The sequence below is a fragment of the Muscardinus avellanarius genome (assembly GCF_963383645.1).
Source record: "Muscardinus avellanarius genome assembly, chromosome: 3".
In the NCBI taxonomy this organism is placed as follows: Eukaryota; Metazoa; Chordata; class Mammalia; order Rodentia; family Gliridae; genus Muscardinus; species Muscardinus avellanarius.
Genome location: NC_137788.1, coordinates 142402603 through 142421702, shown reverse-complemented (window position 1 = coordinate 142421702; position 19100 = coordinate 142402603). Strand labels below are relative to the sequence as shown.

Genomic DNA, 19100 nt, shown 5'->3' with positions numbered 1-19100 from the left:
ACTCAGCTAAGCCTCTGTGAAACTGATTTTCTACATGGACCACAACTCCAGGGTGTCGTTTCTATCTGTGACTTCCTAAGAAATTATTGGTAGAGAACTACTGTCTTAGTTGGTGATGGAGCAAAATTATATTCAGCTTTCTGTCATTTAAGGGGAACCAGAGGGTACTGCTTAAAATTTTATTCCACCTGTTTATTTGTCACTTTAAATTAAACCTGAGCTGCGATGAGAAGTTGGCTTCTCTTTTCATTTCTTGATCACACCAGAAAACAGTGTTAAGTGCCAGCTTGCCTCATGCTGGTTGATACAGGAATGAAGTTTCCCCCTCGTGGAGCTTAAATGTGTGCGTGTGGTGCTGATGTCAGGTTCTGGTGGCTGCTGTGACCACCTGGAGCACTGGGGAAGAGAAGGGAACGAGAAGCGAGGCCCCAACCAGTGACGCGGACCTCCGAGGCCTGGCGTGGTTCCAGGAGGGTGAGCAGGGCCTTTTCTGAGGCGGTGGGGAGAGGTGGGAGGAATGCACGTGGCCTCACAGATGCTCCTAGCTACTCGAACTCCCCACTGACATGCAGACAGGGTCTCAGGGAAGGTGCTGTGATTCTGTCCTGGAGGCACAGCTGAGGCAGGGCAGAGTTCGAGGCCCATCCCCTACAGCCAGGAGCATACAGGCAGCAAGAGCGGCAGCCTGCCTTCCAAAACCTGTCTGGGTGCAGACTGGAATCAGTAGGGGAAGAGAAGAGGCGCCAGGGGGCATTTTTCATTTATGGATAGAAGGCCCCAGGCAGGTAAGCCACAGCCCGTTCCCACACAGGCAGGCACGGTGCTCCCTTCAGGACCTGTTCTCCAGTCCAGCGGCCACTGTAAGGCAGCTGTGGGAGCTCACTGCTCGACCGCGGCAGGAGTCGGCGCCCAGGAAGCATGCCTGGGTTTTCTTTTCTCGGTGTTGGGGATTGAACCAGGGGATTCTACCTTGGGGCTATACCCACAGCCCTATTCTTTTTTTTTGAAACTAGGTCTCATTAAATTGTGGAAGCTGCTGCCAACCTGCGATCCTCCTCCTCAGCTTCTCAAGCACTGGGATTACAAGGTGCACCACCGTACCCAGCTAGGGGCCTGCGTTTCTAAGCTCTAGGAAGTTCAGTGTGCTGGGCTCCCTCTGGGAGTGGTGTTCACTTTCACTAACAGTGCCAGTTCCTCTCTCTGTTCCCTGGTGACAAGGCGAAGGGAAAAATTAGCATGTTCATGTTCATAAGCATGTTTGCATTAAGAATGCTTTATGTTAAAAGTAAGAATAGCATTTCCAATAAAACAGGAAAATTTTTATACTGTATCTACAAAATTTAAGATTTTGCTACAATATATTTTAAACACACCTAAAAGGTTAGGAATGTCGTGATCAATCTGCGCATCCTCTTTGCAGCATTAGCCCAGATGCTGATGTTTAAACTGGACAGTCATAGATGTGAATTTCCTGGTCATCTCCAACAGACACAATTTTTGAGCCATTTCCATTGTATTTTACTCCCCAGACCTGTAAGTTTAAAAAAAGAAAAAGTTCTATTGGTGCCTTTCTTACTTCTGAGGAACGTTTAAGAAATGAACACCCTTCTCATTATTCTCAATCTAGAAAACACTGAATGAAGACATTCTTCCCTTTATAGACCAGGAGAATGGAGCCTTTTACCAGCTATTTATCATTCCCCTCCTCTCAGATTTCAGAAAATTTTACTTCTACTTTTTTTTTTTTTCAGTACTGGGATGGAACCCAGGGACATTCTACCTTCAAGATACACCCCCACCTACTTTTTTTATTCTTTATTTTGAAGCAGGGTCTCACTGAGTTGCAAAGGGCCTCACTAAGTAGCTGAGGCTGGCCGTGAACCATAATCCTTGTCTCAGCCTCCCAAATGCTGGGATTACAAGCTTGCACGCTACCACGCCCAGCTTTCTAAATACTGACCAAGATAATCTATAACCCTTCCTTCCAAAGATTTAGTATCTAGGGGGTAACCTAATGCCATGAACATGGAGCCCATAAGCAACTGACATTTACGGTTCCAGGAGGAAAGGGCCAACGCTGCTGTTTCCGGGAAACTGCAAGCTGCCCCTCCCTGGCCTCCAGCAGTGTTCATGTGATGCCCGGCCGTAACTGAACTGCTGTGGCCGGAGCTGCTCACACCAAGAGCCACTTCCTGATGGCAATTCTGGGTGGTCAGGCTGTAACCAGCCTTGAGATGGGGGTTCAGCCCTGGCCACACGGCCTCATGCCCACTGCAGGCATCTTCCTCTGAAACAGCACCATCCGCCTGCAGGAGAGGCCTGTCAGAGTCAACACCAACTCTACTAGTCACAATGGAGACCGAGTATAAAACATTAACAATTATGTTAATTTTAAGTTGCATTCTAAAAAGAAATCCATAAGCTCATCTAAAAATATTCAAAATACATTACAAACTAATTTTGCATGGATATGGGTATTTTGGTTTTTATGCTAGCTTCCTAGACCCCTGCTGTTTAGTGTGGTTGGGAGCAGCAGCCATGGCCTCAGTTGGGGTCTTGTGAGAAATGCAGTCTAAGCAGATCACCAGGGACTCTGCACATTGAAGTCAGGGCAGGACTGGCCAGGTGTGGTGGCCCAGGTCTGTAACCCCAGCTACTCAAGAGGCTAAGGTAGGAGAATAGGAAGTTGGAGGCTAGCCTAGGCAACCTAGCAAGACCCACTTCAAAAAAAAAAAAAAAAGAATTGCACTAGAACACCTTTAGTGTTTCACGTTCACCTTGGCAAAGATAAAAACAGTCTTTTCTTTATTTTTGTAGAACTAAGGATTGAACCCAGGGGCAGTCTACCTCCAAGCTACATTCCCAGCCCTATTTTTTATTCTTTATTTTATTTTATTTTTTTGCGGGTCTGGGGGTGGAACCCAGGAGCATTTGACCTCCAAGCTAAACCTCCTGCCCTATTTTTTATTCTTTATTTTGAAACCGGGTCTCACTGAGTTGCAGAGGGCCTCACTAAGTAGCTGAGGCTGTCTGTGAACCAGGATCCTCAGGTCTCAGGCTCCCGAATGCTGGGATTACAAGCGTGCACCGTGACCACGCCCGGCTTTTTCTTCATTTTGAAACAGGGTCTCACTAAGTTACTGGGGCTGGCCTTGAACCTGTGATCCTCCTGTCTCAGCCTCCCAAATACTGGATTACAAGTGTGCACCACCATGCCTGGCTTCAGAGTCTTCTTTTAAAGACAGAGAAGTTAGGCTGGGCGTGGTGGCACACACTTGTAATCTCTGCTTGGGAGGCAGAGACAGGAGGATCGCACAGGTTTGAAGCCAGCCGTGCGCACTGGCTTAGGAGACCCTGTTTCCAAATAAAAATGTAAAAATAGGTCTTGGAATGTAGCCCGGAGGTAGAAGGGCTTCCAGGAACCCCAGTACCACACACACAAAAAAAGAAGTTAGTACTACCATTAAGACCAAACAATTTTTATAAGAATTTCTAGCTTCTGTTTGGCATAGTACTACATGCCTGTAATCCCAGTACTTGGGAGGCTGAAACAGGAGAATCACAGGTTTGAGGCCAGCCTCATCAACTTAAGATGGTTTCAAATAAAAAAGGGCTGGGGTTGTCAGTGGTGAATGCCCCTGGGTTCCATCTCTAGTACGAGGGTTGGGGGGACCTGGGGTTATAGTTCAGAGGTACAATGCCCTGGGTTCATTCCCCAGTTTTAAAAAAGTGACTATGTGTAAATAGTAGAAGCTGCTGACGAAGCTCCTTCCCGAGCTAGTGGTGGCCAGGAGGTGACCAGAAGAGGACCCCGACATCCCATGGACATGGCTGCTGCAGTTCCAAGGACAGCGATGCGGCTCGTCTCATGTCTCCTGTCCTGGGTAGGGATCCGTATCTCTGTACCCCACTGACAGCAACACTGGCAAGACCCCAGAGCAGACCAGCCATCCACCGCTCTCAAACAGCAAGGTTAGGAGAACTCTTGACAAGTGGCAGGACAATGCCAGCAATCTGAAGACCAAGGGACTGAATGCTCATCCCTCCGTACCTGATCCTGGTGGTCAAAGAAGGTATGAACACAAGTCCTCGTTCCAACGTCCCAGACTTTGACGCTTTTGTCAGATGAACTATTTTAAAGAGTGAACGTTAGTATCAGAAAGCAGTTCCAGACAGGTATGAAGTTGGAAGGAAGTTGACAAGAACTCCTAGACCCCTTCTTCTGAGCTACCCTTCCACCTGTGGAGGCCCGCTCTGCGCAGGCCACGGCGGCTGTGAGCATCACCGTGGCACTCCCTCCTCCCGAGGCAGCCATTCTCCTGAGATTCTGATAGGCCCTCCCATCCAGTGCTGTCATCAGGAGCTCCAGGCCTATCTACCTATTTCTGGATGCCAGGGAAGCCTGTTGACACTTCAAAATAAGGGCTCTCCGTAATGCCGCTCTAAAACCAGGTGGGAACCTAGGTTTTTAGTAAAAATCTAAGAATTTATTTTTGTTCCAGCTAGAGACAACTAACTTTATCACTTAGAAACCTTAAAAATGGCAGAAAGCAAAGGCAACCTGAATTTAAAAAAGGTCATACAGCCGGGTGTGGTGGTGCACGCTTGTATTCCCCGCGCTTGGGAGGCGGAGACAGGAGGATCGCGCAGGTTCGAAGCCAGCCGCGCGCGCTGGCTTAGGAGACCCTGCTTCTAAATAAAAATATAAAAATAGGTCTGGGAGTGTAGCCCAGAGGTAGAAGGGCTTCCAGGAACCCCAGTACCACCAAAAAAATAAATAAATTAATTAAAAATAAAAATAAAAATAAAAAGGGTCATACAATCTTCACATTTTGAGGAATCTCATACAAGAAGACTACTTTGTCTTTCTAGCATTTTATAAACTGCTAAGAATTATAAGTACCTGGAAACGAAGTGGGTATCATCCGGACAGAATGCAACATTCAGCACCCAGGAGGCATGACCACTCAGCGTGCCAGCCAAGTTGGCATGCTGTCTGAAATGGGAAGGGTTCAAAACAATTCAGGAGGACTGAAGAGGAAAGTGTATTAACTGTTCACATCACTGGATGCAATCTACTACCCTTACAATAACCACATTACTATACCCAAGCTTCTCTTTTCAGCGAAGTGGCATTGTGAATCACAGGGACAACTTTTCACAGTGGCGTTAACACAAAATGTGTTGATGCCATGAGAGCCCTCACAAGACAAAACAGAGGCTCTGCAAGTCAACCGCACTGTTAAACAAAAGCAGTAGCAGAGGTGAGCTGCAGAGGGCTGGAGCAGACGCAGGCCCCTCACATCAGCACCAGCACCCTCTCCCCTGGGCCAGTGCCTCCCATCCAAGGAGATCCTCTTTGTAACAGAGGTCCTGAGAGGGACCATTTTTAACCCAACCAAGAACGAGACAAGTATAGTCACTAAAGTCATTTTTGCATTTAAAAAAGTGAAACCAAGCCAGGTAGGGTGGCGCATGTTTGTTGTCCCAGTACTTGGGAGGCTGAGACAGGAGGACTTCAGGTTCAAAGCCAGCTGTGGCAATTTAGTGAGGCCCTCAGCAACACAGTGAAACCCTGTTTCCAAATAAAAAATAAAATTGGACTGGGGGTGCAGTTTGAAAGTAGAATGCCTTTCAATCCCCAGTACCAAAAAAAAAAAAAAAAAAAAAGGGAAACCAAGTGCTCCTTGCGAAGCTGAGATAGGAGAATTGCAGATTCAAGGGGAGCGAGAGGAGGAAAGCAACAGGGCGGGGCCTGGCCAGGGGTGGCACACGCCTGCAATCCCATCAGGAGGCGCAGGCTCCAGGCAGCCTCAGCAACACAGCAAGACAGTCATCTAGCAAGACTACTTCAAACATTACAAAAGGGCTGGGGTGTGGCTTGGAGGTAAAATGCCTGTAGGTTCAGAGGGGTCTATGTGGGCAGCTGAGGAGACTCCCCAGGGCCAGAAAGTGGGTGGGGCTGTGAGCGGACGCTCCCTGCTCCATGACTAGGCACCAGCGCTCTGGACACCCCTCCACCCACCCCTGACAACGACAACAGGTGCTCTAGCGGTGACTGTCACTCGAGGCTACAGGCCGGGCTCCACTTCCTCAACTGTGTACTAATCTACCCAAGAACTCAAATCAATGAGCCAAAACAAAACAAGAATTTGGCTGCCTGAAAAAGACAGCAGAAATCTCCCTGACCCTACCAGGGATCCAGGTGCGTTTTCATCCACGCAGCCGCGGAGGACACCAGCCAAGCTCCAGGACAAGGTGCTGAGTGAGGACCAGGTGTCTGACAAGACCTGAGCACAGGTCCCTGCTAGGACCAGGAAAGGGCCTGTGCTCGAGTGGCCGCTGGTGCCGAGTGAGATGCCTTCAACCCCCCTGGCAACTTACACGTCGTAGATCTTGATGTAGCCATCATCTGAAGCGGTGACGAGAAGCTGAGAGTCCGGGGAAAAGGTCAAGGAGCGGATAGGCATAGCATGGCCTAAGATTCAGAAAGGCTTTGTTAACCTAAAGCACCACTGCCTCCTCCCGGCTTCCCACTGAGTGGCCCCCGGGAATGAGCAGAAGCTGCTCTGGTGCAGAGAAGGGAGGCACCCACAGAACAGGCCCTTCCTCCGAAAGTTCTAAAACATCTACACAACTCTAGCCTCTCCTCCTGCAGCTAGGTCTCCTTCATTCCTGACCAGTTGGGCCTCAACAGAACACTGGTTTAAAAAACTCCTCAGGCCGGGCGTGGTGGCGCACACTTGTAATCCCCGCGCTTGGGAGGCAGAGACAGGAGGATCACGCAGGTTCGGAGCCAGCTGCGCGCGCTGGCTTAGGAGACCCTTTTACCAAATAAAAATGTAAAAATAGGTCTGGGAGTGTAGCCCGGAGGTAGAAGGGCTTCCAGGAACCCCAGTACCACCAAAAAAAAAAAAAAAAAATAACTCCTCTGGCTGGGTGTTGTAATCCCTGCGCTTGGGAGGCTGAAGCAGGATCGCACAGGTTTGAAGCCAAACCTCAGCTACTTAGGCTCTCAGCAACTTAGTGAGACCCTGTTTCCAAATAAAGTATAAAATAGGTCTGGGAGTATAGCCCGGCGGTAGAAAAGCCCCTGGGTTCCACACCCAGTACCACCAACAAAACAAAAACTCCTCTATAATAAATATAGTCAAACATGGAAGTGAACGTTAGTCCTGATTTGTAAGGCTGAACAAATAACGTGTTACTTCCCTACCAAATCCTTGTTGTAAGGATAAGCTGAGGAGGCAATACATTCATTTTGTCAGATTTCAAAATGGTCCAAAAGAACACATAATAAAGTCTACCCCCGCCCTGCCCCTGTTCTCTGGCTGCGCAGTCCTTCCCAAAGGCCACCAGTGTGGGGGGTGGGGGTGGGCACAAGACTTTCACCTGGCACCAAACTATCAACACAAAGTTCTTTAAAACCCAAAATGGCAGAAACAAGACATTCATATGGCTAAGGTATATTAACACATAAAAAGCAAGCTAATTCACCAAAATAAGCACTTAACACTGTTTCAAGGATTACTATATCTATGTTAAAACTATACTGACAAGTCTAAGACTTAGACTCATTTGTTTTCCAACAGAGTAAAATATTTTGCAAAGCTAATGCTCATTTGCCATTTAACAACATTTTTTTTTTTTGGGTGGTACTGGGGTTCCTGGAAGCCCTTCTACCTCTGGGCTACACTCCCAGACCTATTTTTACATTTTCATTTTTGGAAACAGGGTCTCCTAAGCCAGCACGCACGGCTGGCTTCAAACCTGCGCGATCCTCCTGTCTCCGCCTCCCAAGCGCGGGGATTACAAGCGTGCGCCACCACGCCTGGCTTAACAACATTTTAATTAAAGAGTAATTCTTCCTTTGTGATCTGATAACCCAGTTTGCACAAAATTAGGATGAAGAACTGTACCTTCCAGCGTATGCAGGAGTTTTCCAGTTGCAATATCAAAAATGTTGATGATTCCATCTATAGCTCCGCTGGCCAGGTATTTCCCATCTGGACTCTGTTCACAGAATATATGGAGGAAGGAGCAGGTTGAGATTCCATGGTTCACCCTATCCCTTCCTCACAAGAAAATCTCTTGCAGGCTACAGTTCTAACTGGCCAGCCAACCACACTAGAGCAGGGAGCAGCTGCCCACGACCAAAGCAGAAGCTGTGCCAAGGCCTCCAACAAGCCAGAGTGTAACCCCGAAGCCCTGGAGAGAAGACCGCCATGTTTCCTTACATATGCAATACTGAGAATGAACTTTCCTCTTGTGTCCAAAGAATATTCCTTTTTCCCACTTTCCACACCAAAAATGTTCACTTTTCCCACATGAGTTCCTGTGGCTAGATACTGGGAATCAGGAGAAAAAGCCAAAGTCCAAGCATCCACTGAAAAAAAGAAAAGAAAGAAAGAAAAAATACAGTAAGAAAAGATTTCATCTTAAATTTTTTAATTTTTTTTTTTTTTTTGGTGGTACTAGGGATGTACTTGAACCATGATCCTCCTGTCTCAGCCTCCCAAATGCTGAGATTACAAGCGTGCGCCACCACGCCTGGCAACTACCAGCATTTTAGTCAGCCCTCCTTCCCTTTTCTTTTCCTCTTCCATCCCCAGTACTGCAAAAATAAGTAAATAAAGAAAGAATAAAAAATAGGGCTGGGGGTACAACTCGGAAGTAGAATGCGGCCCCTGGGTTCCATCCTCAGTACCTGGAAAAAAAAAAACAAAAACGTATGGTGGTGCGTGCCTATAATCCTAGTACTTGGGAGGTTGAGACAGAGCATCGCAGGTCTGAAGCCAGCCTCAGCAACTTAGATCGCATTTCAAAAAACAAAAAGGAAGCCAGGTGTGGTGGCACACGCTGGTAATCCTAGCATTTGGGAGGCTGAGACAGGAGGATCATGGTTCAAGTACAGCCTCAGCTACTACTTAGTGAGGCCCTTGCAACTCAGTGGGACCCTGTTTCAAAATAAAGAATAAAAAATAGGGCTGAGGGTGTAGCTTGGAGATAGAATGACCCTGGGTTCCATCCCCAGTACCACAAAAAAAAAAAAAAAAAAAAAAAAAAAAGACAGGGGTGTAGCTCAGAGGTCAGTGCACCCTGAGTTCAATCCCCAGTAACACACATACCCCACACAAGTTTCATCCGGGTGTGGTGGCTCACGCCTGTAATACCAGTACTTGGGAGGCTGAGATGGGAGGATTGCAGGTTTGCAGCCAGCCTCAGCTACTTAGCAAGGCCCTCTGCAACTTAAATGAGACCCTGTTTAAAAATAAAGAATGAAAAATAGGGCTGGGAGTGTAGCTCAGTGGGAGAATGTCCCTGGGCTTTATCCACAGTACCTCACATACTTAAATCATAATAGAGTTTACCACTAACAGATCTATTAGGAGGACACAGTGCTGTTCTAGGCTTCTAAGACAGAGAATGTATCAATTTACAATATGAAAAATATAGAACCACTGGAGCATCTGAATATGTCTATACTCCCAAACTGGCAATTGTGAAACCCAAATAGCTCTGGAAATTGAGGTTAGTACCAAAATTCATTTGGCAGCAAACCCTGACCTGAACTAGTATAAAAGTATTTTTTTGCGGAACTGGGAATTGAACCCAGGGGCATTCTACCTCCAAACTACACCCTGGCCCTATTTTTTTTTTTTTTTTTATTCTTTACTTTGAAATAGGGTCTCACTCAGTTAAGTAGCCAAGGCTGACTGCAAACCTGCGATCCTCCGGTCTCAGTCTCCCAGGTACGAGGATTACGAGTGTGCGCTGCCAGGCCTGGCTGTGAAACTACAGCCACCGCTTCGCCACTAGGTCGAGACGCTCTCGTCTAGCTGCAGTGCTATCAGTGTTTGATTAGAGTGCTCTTCCACCCCACTGAAGGCAGCTCATGCACTCTTACCACGCCTTTCAAATAGGAAAAATTCCAAACTGTAAGCACATCTATCCCCAGGGGTTTTGAAAAGGGATCGTGGGCCTGTTACCTCCCCTAAGCGTAAAACTCTTACCAGGTCCTGCATCTATAGACTTTATCTGTTTGCCGTTTTCCAAGTCCCAGAGACGAATATGAGCATCTAGAGAGCTGGACGCAGCAATGGGCAGGGTGTGGCTGATGTCCACAGACACCACGCCCAGCTGATGTCCCTCCAGGCTCCACTGTAGGTCCAGCCTCTCATCACGCCTTCAGGGGGACAGAGAAATGGATTGCTTCACACAAAGACACTGTATCTGGCATCTGGGATTCTAGATCCCTGTATGTCACCAGTGGTCTATGAAATGCAGAACACAGAACACCGAGAGCAGTCAGGTTTTAACCTTAGGTTTGTTTTTCTTAAAGAGGGCTTCAATACCAAATGAAAGGAAAACAAGTGAGAAAAAATACCTGCTGCTTCGTATCACCATATTGCTCTCGCTTTCCTATCTAGAAGCCGACACCCCGCTGGTTACCACCGGGGAGGTCAGAAGCAGAACTCTGCCCCTTGTTTTCCCAGCTGTACGTTGGTACGTACCATTTCCAGACCTTCACCAGGTCATCCAGAGATCCCGTGACCACTGTTTCAGAGTTTTCCTTTTTGTTTGTCCCCCAGGCAACTGACCAAATGGCATCATCGTGGGCTAGAACGGAAAGTGCTTAACTTAAAGAGTTTCCATGCATGCAACTTCTAAATGTAGTGGGATCAAATGAAGCTCTAATACCACTCATCAACTTTGAGGCAGCATCCACTCCCAGCTATCTGTTTTACTGCTTCACAAGATACTTTCCCATAAAGCTTTTATTGGAATTGGGGAGGCACATAGGAAAACTGGAGGTCCTGAAGGAGCCGCCAGCCCTAAATCACAACTTTCCCAGGTGGGCAGACCGAACCAGAACAAGCCAGCCCCCGCCACCCCCCAAACTAGGATTAAACCCAGGAGCATTCTACCTCTGAGCTACACCCCTAGCCCTATTTTTTTTATTCTTTATTTTGAAACGAGGTCGAACTAAGTTGTGGAAGGCCTCACTAAGTAGTTTAAGCTGGCCATGTACATGCAGTCCTCCTCCCAAGTACTGGGATTTCAATCATGTGCCACCATGCCCAGCTCCAGCCAGGTCTTTAGACTCCAAATTCACCATCCCTTCGGTCAGCAAGCTGTCCAGTGTATAGCAGAACGGAATGACATTCAGTTGGCTAGATAAAACCAGTGGGGAACCTCCTTTTCCCTGGAAAAAGGACCTAAACTTGGTATGAGATACAGTTTAGTGATCTTTGAAAACCAGAAAGCAGTTAATTGTAAACAGTACAGGTCTAAAAACATATGAGTTGTAGCCAGGCACAGTGACACATGCCTATAATCTTAATACTGGGGAGGCTGAGACAGAAGGATCATATAGATTCAAGGCCTGTGCATGGTAACTTAGTAAGACCCTTCTAAGGGTATGAAATAAAACAAAATTAAAATAAATATGGGTTATATTTTACAAATGTCTTTAATATACTTAACAGGCCAATATTAATCTTTTTATAAGTGTTGTCTCTATTGCAACAACTCTATGAAATAAATATTATTAGGATATCTTCAGGTGAGCACACCTGTAGTCCCAGTACTGTGGACAAGTCCCAGTACTGAGACAAGAAAATCACAGGTTCCAGGGCAACAACATAAAAAATAAAAGGGCTGGGGTGTAGCTTAGAGGTAAAATGCCTTAGGTTCAATCCCTAGTTAAAAAAAAAAAAAGGATCATCTAAATTTATAGACAAGGAATTAGAGGATTAGCGAAGCCTAGTAGCTCAACTTAAGTCACAAAGCTAAGGAGGGGAAGAACTAAGATTGAAACCCATCTCCCTATTAAATCTCCCTCAAACCCAAGCCTGCAAGCTACATACGTGATGGAGCACACTGTTGAGTCTACAGATTTACTGAGGGTATACAAACGTGACAAGTATATAGCGAGGCTTTATCCAGGCCTGGCAGCAATTTCCCAAGGCCATCTTTCCAAAACACAAATATGAGGGCATCAAACACCTGAGAGTTACATGCAGAATTATGACTTCATTTATAATCCCCACCTGACCCAACCCTGCTAGCTTACCACCCATGTGGCATTAGCCTCATACAAACTACCTGACTGGTGTGCCAAGCCTGCTAGTTACCTATACTAGTTAACTTGGAAGAAATCGTGTGGCTTAAACATCAGATTACTTAAATGTCACCTCCTTAGAGTGGAGGAGTTTTTATTAGGCATCCCACAAATTCCTGAGACTTTCCCTAATTCATCTAGGCTGAGAAGAAATGCAGGGTGACTGGTCCTTGCACGCACGTATCCTTTGCAGGTCTGAGAGCTGCATCGCTGGGGAGCACAGTCCCAGCCTGGACTCTGACCTGCCTCCTGCTCCATGCCCACTACAACCACATTAGCACCGCCCCTAGCCCTCCTGCACACGCAGGGGCCTTGAGACAGCTTCCCCCTCCACCTGTGCACTGTGGTAGTGGAGGACCATGTGCAAACACCCCACGGCAATTTCTGGGTTAAAGGCCAGGTGTGTACCCACCTCGGACACTGTAAGAGAATTAAGTCTGGAGGGGCCAAGCAGCTCCCCTCCCACCCCGCCAGCTGGAAGCTGAGTTATCTCTTCCTCATATGGGAAAGCTTTCCCGGTCTGCTGTCCTCCAGCCTATCTCTTGACTCCACTTTTTCTTTTTAGCTATCCACTTCTGTTTGTTTCTATGTATCTCTTCTCAGCTGCCTCTTCTACAAAGAGTATACAAGGGAACTGCGTGTGTCTGCTTGGCATGGCACATCTCAAAGACGCCAGGGAGAGCATGTTTTTCACAAATGGGTTTGCTTGAACATACAGGCTCCTTACCTTGCTCTTGTTTGAAGAGAATAGTGTACTAAAAAAGAACAGAAGCCACATTGAAACAATGGTCAGATTGTGCCTGTCTTATACCCCCTCTGAAGCACTCCCCAAGTAGTCATGGTGTTAGCCACGCCCTCTGCTGTTGCCCTGATCATCCTGCAAGCTCCTTGATGTAGCTAATGCAAGGTTGGTACAGTCAGTCATACCTAGGAAAAAAACGAATTCTTAAACTGCTACTCTCCTCTCCCCTACTACCACCCACCTAATCCAACAGGAGACCAATAAATTGTATTTTATTTTTCTTTTCTGATCACCAGGAAGCCCGGAGTCCAGTTTGCAGCTTAATTTTTGCAGCTGTATAAGGCCACAGCCTGCATAAGCTTTATGCCTAGTTTTAAAGATGTTCTTTGTTTTGTGTATGAATTCTTTTAAGTTTCCTCAATCCCTCACTAAACTGTGGTAAAGGCTTAAATAAACGAACCCTGCTATGCCCAGGGTCACCCAGCTCTTCAGCAACAGGGTAAGAATTAGATGCTAGTTTCCTGACTATATACCCAGACAACCTACGGGCTTGAACTTGCTAAAAAGGCCAACTGATATTCTTCCCCTTGATACGGGCCTTACCTGGTTGGTCATTTCCTTAACCAAGGATGAAGGGTTAAAGGCCAGACAGCTCTGTGGAAACAACACCGAGGGTTCAGTAAGGGGTGTCATCAGGACAAAGAGGGTGACAAGAGGTTCCTCTTCACCAAGACAATAAGAAAACCCTTTGTTAGGAAGTTGTTCTGACACCTTTTGCTGGTGGACGTCCCAGGTTATGTGATCCTTCTCCCAGGGACTCAACTAACCCTGCCACATCACATGGCTTCTTCTCTTGAGCCTGACCATAGAGACTGACCAATTTTCTGCCCCTTGCTGCTCTTTTGAGAGACAAATCCACAGGCTCTTTTAATTTTAATCATCTTTATTCGACTCAGCAAAGACAAGGAGGTTTAAAGATGACAAAGTTCTTACACTCCATGCAGAGGTTTCAACCAAAAATGCTGTTAAGAGCCTAGAGGTATATAAGTAAGGACAGGGCCTGGAGGGAGACACATCAAAGTCTTCAAGGACGTAGCTTCACATAGACTTAACTTACTTTAAGAACTGACTTAATTTCACAGGCTATATTATGGGTTCTTGATTTTTTTTTGTGCATGAATAATCTCTTTAGGAGCCTTATAAAGTCCATAAGCCTTCTCTCTCTCTCTCTCTCTCTCTCTCTCTCTCTCTCTCTCTCTCTCTCTCTCTCTCTCTCTCTGTCTCTCTGTGTGTGTGTGTGTGTGTGTGTGTGTGTGTGTGTGTGTGTGTGTGTTAGGGGGGGCAGTACTGGGGATGGAACCCAGAGGCCTTCTACCTCCGGGCTACACTCCCAGACCTATTTTATATTTTACTTGGAAACAGGGTCTCTTATGCCAGCTGAGGCTGGTTTCGAACCTGTGCGATCCTCCTGTCTCCGCCTCCCAAGTGCAGGGATTACAAGCGTGCACCACCACGCCTGGCTCTCTGTGTGTTTTTGAATATACAAAATATACATTACTTAGAAAGGAGAACCAGGGATGTAGTTCAGTGGTTGAGCACTTGCCTAACGTGTGAGGATGAGTCCAAACCTCAGCACCACAAACACAAAAGCACCCCACGTACAGTACATTTTCAGTATTCACAGCCGTTATGTTCTGTAAAGTCACCACAAACATTAAATTAGTGGGTAGTCAACTGAAAGACTTCTAGAGCTGATGAACAAATTCAACAAAGCAGTGGAATACAAAATCAACTTATAAAAATCAGTAGCTTTTCTCCATGTCAACCATAAACCCACTGAAAAAGCAACTCCATTCACAATAACATCAAAATAAATATATAAATATTTAAAATATTTAATATTTTATATATAAATATATAAATCCCTAGGAATAAATCTAATCAATAAGGTAAAAGACCTCTACAATGAAAACTGCAAAACACTAAAGAAAGAAATTGAAGACCTTGGAAGATCAAAAAACATTTCATGCTCTAGGATAGGTAGAATAAATATTATCAAAATGGCCATTCTACCAAAAGTAATCTATGGATTCAATGTGATCCCTATTAAAATGCCAGTGTCATTCTTCACAGAGCTAGAAAAAAAAAGTCCTAAATTTCATATGGAAAAACAAAAGACCCGGGATAGCCAAAACAATTCTCAGCAGTAAGAACTATGTAGGAGGCACCACTATTCAAATTATACTACAAAGCTATGAAAATGGAATTCTACTTGGCAATAAAGAACAAAATTTAGGTCACTTGCAGGAAAACGGATAGACCTGGAGAACGTTGTGTTAAGTGAGATTAGCCAGTCACAGAAAGTGAAGGATTGTGTTTTCTCTCATATGTGGCATCTAAGAGTAATTAGGACATAAGAGGGACTTAGATAATGGAAGGGAAACTCCAGCGGGATGATGGAGGGGTCTAGGAGGGGGGCAGTGGGGAGTGGAGAAGGAAGGAAATACTTCCACTGACGTTATGTGCATATGGGAAATTACCAACGCCGATTTCAATATCATGTATCGGGAAGAGAAGGGAATAGGGAGGGAGCCAGAGGAAGCTTACCAAGCGCCATGTGCATATATCCCTATTACTCTGAACTACATTATGATGCAAGACTACAATGCACCAATTAAAGTATATATGTAGCCGGGCATGGTGGCGCACGCTTGTAATCCAGCATTCGGGAGGCTGAGACCTGGAGGATCGCAGTTCGAGGACAGCCTCAGCTACTTAGTGAGGCCTTCTGCAACTCAGTGAGACCTGGTTTCAAAATAAAAAATAAAAAAATAGGGCAGGGGGTGTCGCTTGGAGGTCAAATGCCCCTGGGTTCCATCCCCAGTCCCGCAAAAAAATAAATAAAGTATATATGTAGCCGGGCGTGGCGGTCCACGCTTGTAATCCCAGTGCTTGGGAGGCTGAGACAGGAGCCTCGGAGAGGTTCAAAGCCAGCCTCAGCTACTGGGAGAGGTTCAAAGCCAGCCTCAGCTACTTAGTGAGGCTCTCAGCAACTCAGTGAGTCCCTGTTTCCAAATAAAATATAAAGTAGGTCTAGGAGTATAGCCCGGAGGTAGAAAAGCCCCTGCGTTCCATCCCCAGTAACACACACACACACACACAATAATAATCTTTGCCTCTGGAGATCGTAATCAGGTAGGGTTCTTTATTCATCTGTGACCCAAGAACAGTCTTGCTCAGAGTAGAAAGACAGGAAAGAAGGCAAGCCAATTCTGCTGAAATGAATAGCACGCAAACCCTCTGCTTGAGCGCCAGCCCTCTGCCCAGTGACACACAGACTGGTCTTCTTCTCTGCCACTGGGCCTCACAACTGACAACCAAGAGAAACAACAGTAACAAGAAAGGGAGGAAGGCTTGCAGGAAGCCAGCCTCCTCAAGATAGGGCGGATTCTACCAATGAGTGTGCATGAGAAGAAGTACTATGAATCAAGTCCCATTTTAAGTTCTATATATAGTAGAGTAGCTCACTGAACTCAAAATCCCATTTAGTAGGTATTCTTATATCAACTGCACTTTCCTGAAAAGTGAGGCTTAGAGAGGTAGGTGGCTATAAGCCAGGCGTTGGTGGCTCCCGCCTGTAATCTCAGTACTTGGGAGGCTGAGACAGGACGATCACAGTTTCGAGGCCAACCTCAGCAACTTGATGAGACCCTGCTTCAATATAAAAAATAAAATAGGGTTGGGGTGTAGCTCGGAGGTAGAATGCCCCTGGATCCAATTCCCCATAGCCTTCCCACACACATACATGAGAGAAAAGATTTTTAAAAGGTGGATACAAGCTATAGTACAGGCCACCAACATCGATCACCTCTTACTCCAGTATCTTATTTCATGATAGATCATTTCAGAACTGAGAGAACCCAGAAGCCTCTTTTGCCAAACTCCTTCGTTAGGAAACTTCCCCTAATAATCTCAGGCAGAATTCATTCCTCTCTTCTCAATGTTTCCAAAGAGCACTACATACGTACGTCTCCACTAAAGTACTCAGGCGCGTCAAAAAACCCACTATGCTACGTGGTGCTGGAAACAGCAATGCTCATAGGTGCCCAGTGCCTGGGAGCTCCCTAAGAGCGTGGCCCAATACCAGAAAATCTCGGTTAAGACAGTTTTCCACCAAAAGGGAAAGGATCCTCCCCCGCAGAGAAATGTCGGGGCTGCAGGAACATTCTGAGGACGCCAAAGGGGGCCACCTTTGGGCTTCTCTCTTCCCGGGCCCCGTACGCCGCAGGCTCCCAGGGTAAATGGAGTCACAGGAGCCACCCTCGAGCCCCAACCTGTTAAGAGGCAGCCTAGGCCCGCCCGCGCTCACCGCCCTCCGGCCCCGGGGGGCGTCAGCGACCCCAACAGCCGCCACCCCAACCGCCCTGAGGATCCACTCACCCACGGCGCGGCCCAGGGCACGCTGACGTCAGGTTCGGCGCGACCGCGACGCGCGGAGATGAGCTAACGAGGAGGCGGTGTCGGCGGTACGCCCCGCCCCTTCTCCAGTTAGTCTCGGAATCCATTGGCTCCTTCCCGTCTCGCTGACCCCGCCCCAGGACCCGGACGCGCGCCGCAGCGCCCTCTGCCGTCGCCGTGAGGAAAGTGGGCGGGGAGAGGTGAGCATACGCCACGCCCCTCTTCCCTTGGGGGCGTGGCCTCAGGGAATCTGCTGTCAGAGGCACAGGTTTATCTGCCAATCTCCTGATGACTTCCAGGGTTCTGCATCAGTAGGCGAGGAGCAAGACACAGGTGAGTCCCTGCTTTCTGCTCAGCACAGGTAGAGGGTGGGAAACTCCAGGGGTGACATCCGCCCTGCAAAGCGCTCCCGAGCTCCTCCAGTGTGGATTCTCTGTGATCCTCTTCAGAACCCCACATGGCAAAGCCTGAGGTCAAGGGTCGCACCCCACGTTTCTAATATTGGCCTCAGGAGCCCTCTCTAGGTCCCCAGAGCCGCCTTCCAACGCTCCTTCCTGTTCTCCCTTCCTTCTGCTGGGCTCAGTGTCTCCCAGGAGCCTCTCTCCTGTGGCTGCCAACCCTGAAGCTGCCCCCCAGTTTTCCCCCTCTTTGATCTAGTAGCACCTCCTTTTTTCCTCCTTAGCCCCACAGATGGGACCCAGGCCCCGTGTGTTTCCAGATTGGACGCAGAAGGGCTACACAACTTGGACTCTCGAACCACAAAGGTTGGGTTCAAGCGTAGATGTGTAAATCACGTAACCTCATAGGGACAGCTCTGTAATGGGGGTGATACTGAGGCAGGAGCCCCGCTATGTCCTTAAAAGCCTAGGGTCAAGAGAGAAGGATAAAGCTTTCTTCACGGGGCTGCTCTGAGGTGAACCGCCAGGCAGCTGAGACACGAGATAAGGCAGGTGACTGCAGAGAAGAGGAAGGATGCACAGAGTAACTGCGTTCTGTTTCGACATCTTGCTTGCACTAGGTAAAAGTCCCACTCACCCCTCCCTTCTAAAAATTAAGTTAATAACTGTATAAAAGAACTTGCATATTCTGGGGCTCATTCCGGAACTTTGCTTGCTGGGCCTTTACCAGTCAATAAAGAGACCTGCTTTATCCTACTCTGGGCTCTGTCTCTTGTTCTCTGTGGACCAAGCCTCCTGCAACAACACCAGAACTTTCCCTTTATGGCTGATAGAAGGTTTAAAAGAGTGAGTGTATGTAAGATGCTTAGAAAAGTGCCTAGCACAAAGAACATACTCAGCTAATGCCGGCTAATATCACTCTCACAACTGTAGCCTGGGAAGCCACAAACATACAGACCACATTTAGGGAAGATTCCCAAGAGCCCCGAGTTCTCATTTATTCACCAGATTACTGGATCACTTAGGGAAAGTGCCAGTGATTATTACTTATAGCCCAAGCAACGATGCACTCTGGGTATTCCTTCATAAGGAACATTCTAGAAAGTTATACACCCCCTCAAAAAAACCAGTGACTCACATATCTATCGTTATAATTTTTATCATGCATTCTCATATATGTACATCATTTATTTATTTTGTGGGTCTGGGGATGGAACCCAGGGGCATTTGACCCTTGAGCTATACCCCCTGCCCTATTTTTTATTCTTTATTTTGAAACAGGGTCTCACTAAGTTGCAGAGGGCCTCACTAAGTAGTTGAGGCTGTTGGCAACCCGCAACCTCCCAAATGCTGGGATTACAAGTGTGCGCCACCATGC

At 47.1% G+C, this 19100-nt stretch overlaps 1 protein-coding gene across 1 annotated transcript; it reads right to left on the bottom strand.

Annotated features, from left to right (window-relative positions):
* Positions 1-1441: 1441 nt before the first annotated feature.
* On the bottom strand, positions 1442-13514 carry SKIC8 (SKI8 subunit of superkiller complex; the record flags this gene model as incomplete). The annotated part of the gene is made up of 10 exons (XM_080690691.1): positions 13470-13514; positions 12852-12879; positions 10515-10620; positions 10014-10186; positions 8238-8386; positions 7920-8013; positions 6385-6478; positions 4904-4996; positions 4052-4130; positions 1442-1531 (listed from the first exon to the last, which is right to left on the bottom strand). Exons 1-10 carry the CDS (start codon positions 13479-13481, stop codon positions 1442-1444), a joined length of 918 nt encoding a protein of 305 aa, XP_080546817.1. The 5' UTR covers positions 13482-13514.
* Positions 13515-19100: the final 5586 nt, after the last annotated feature.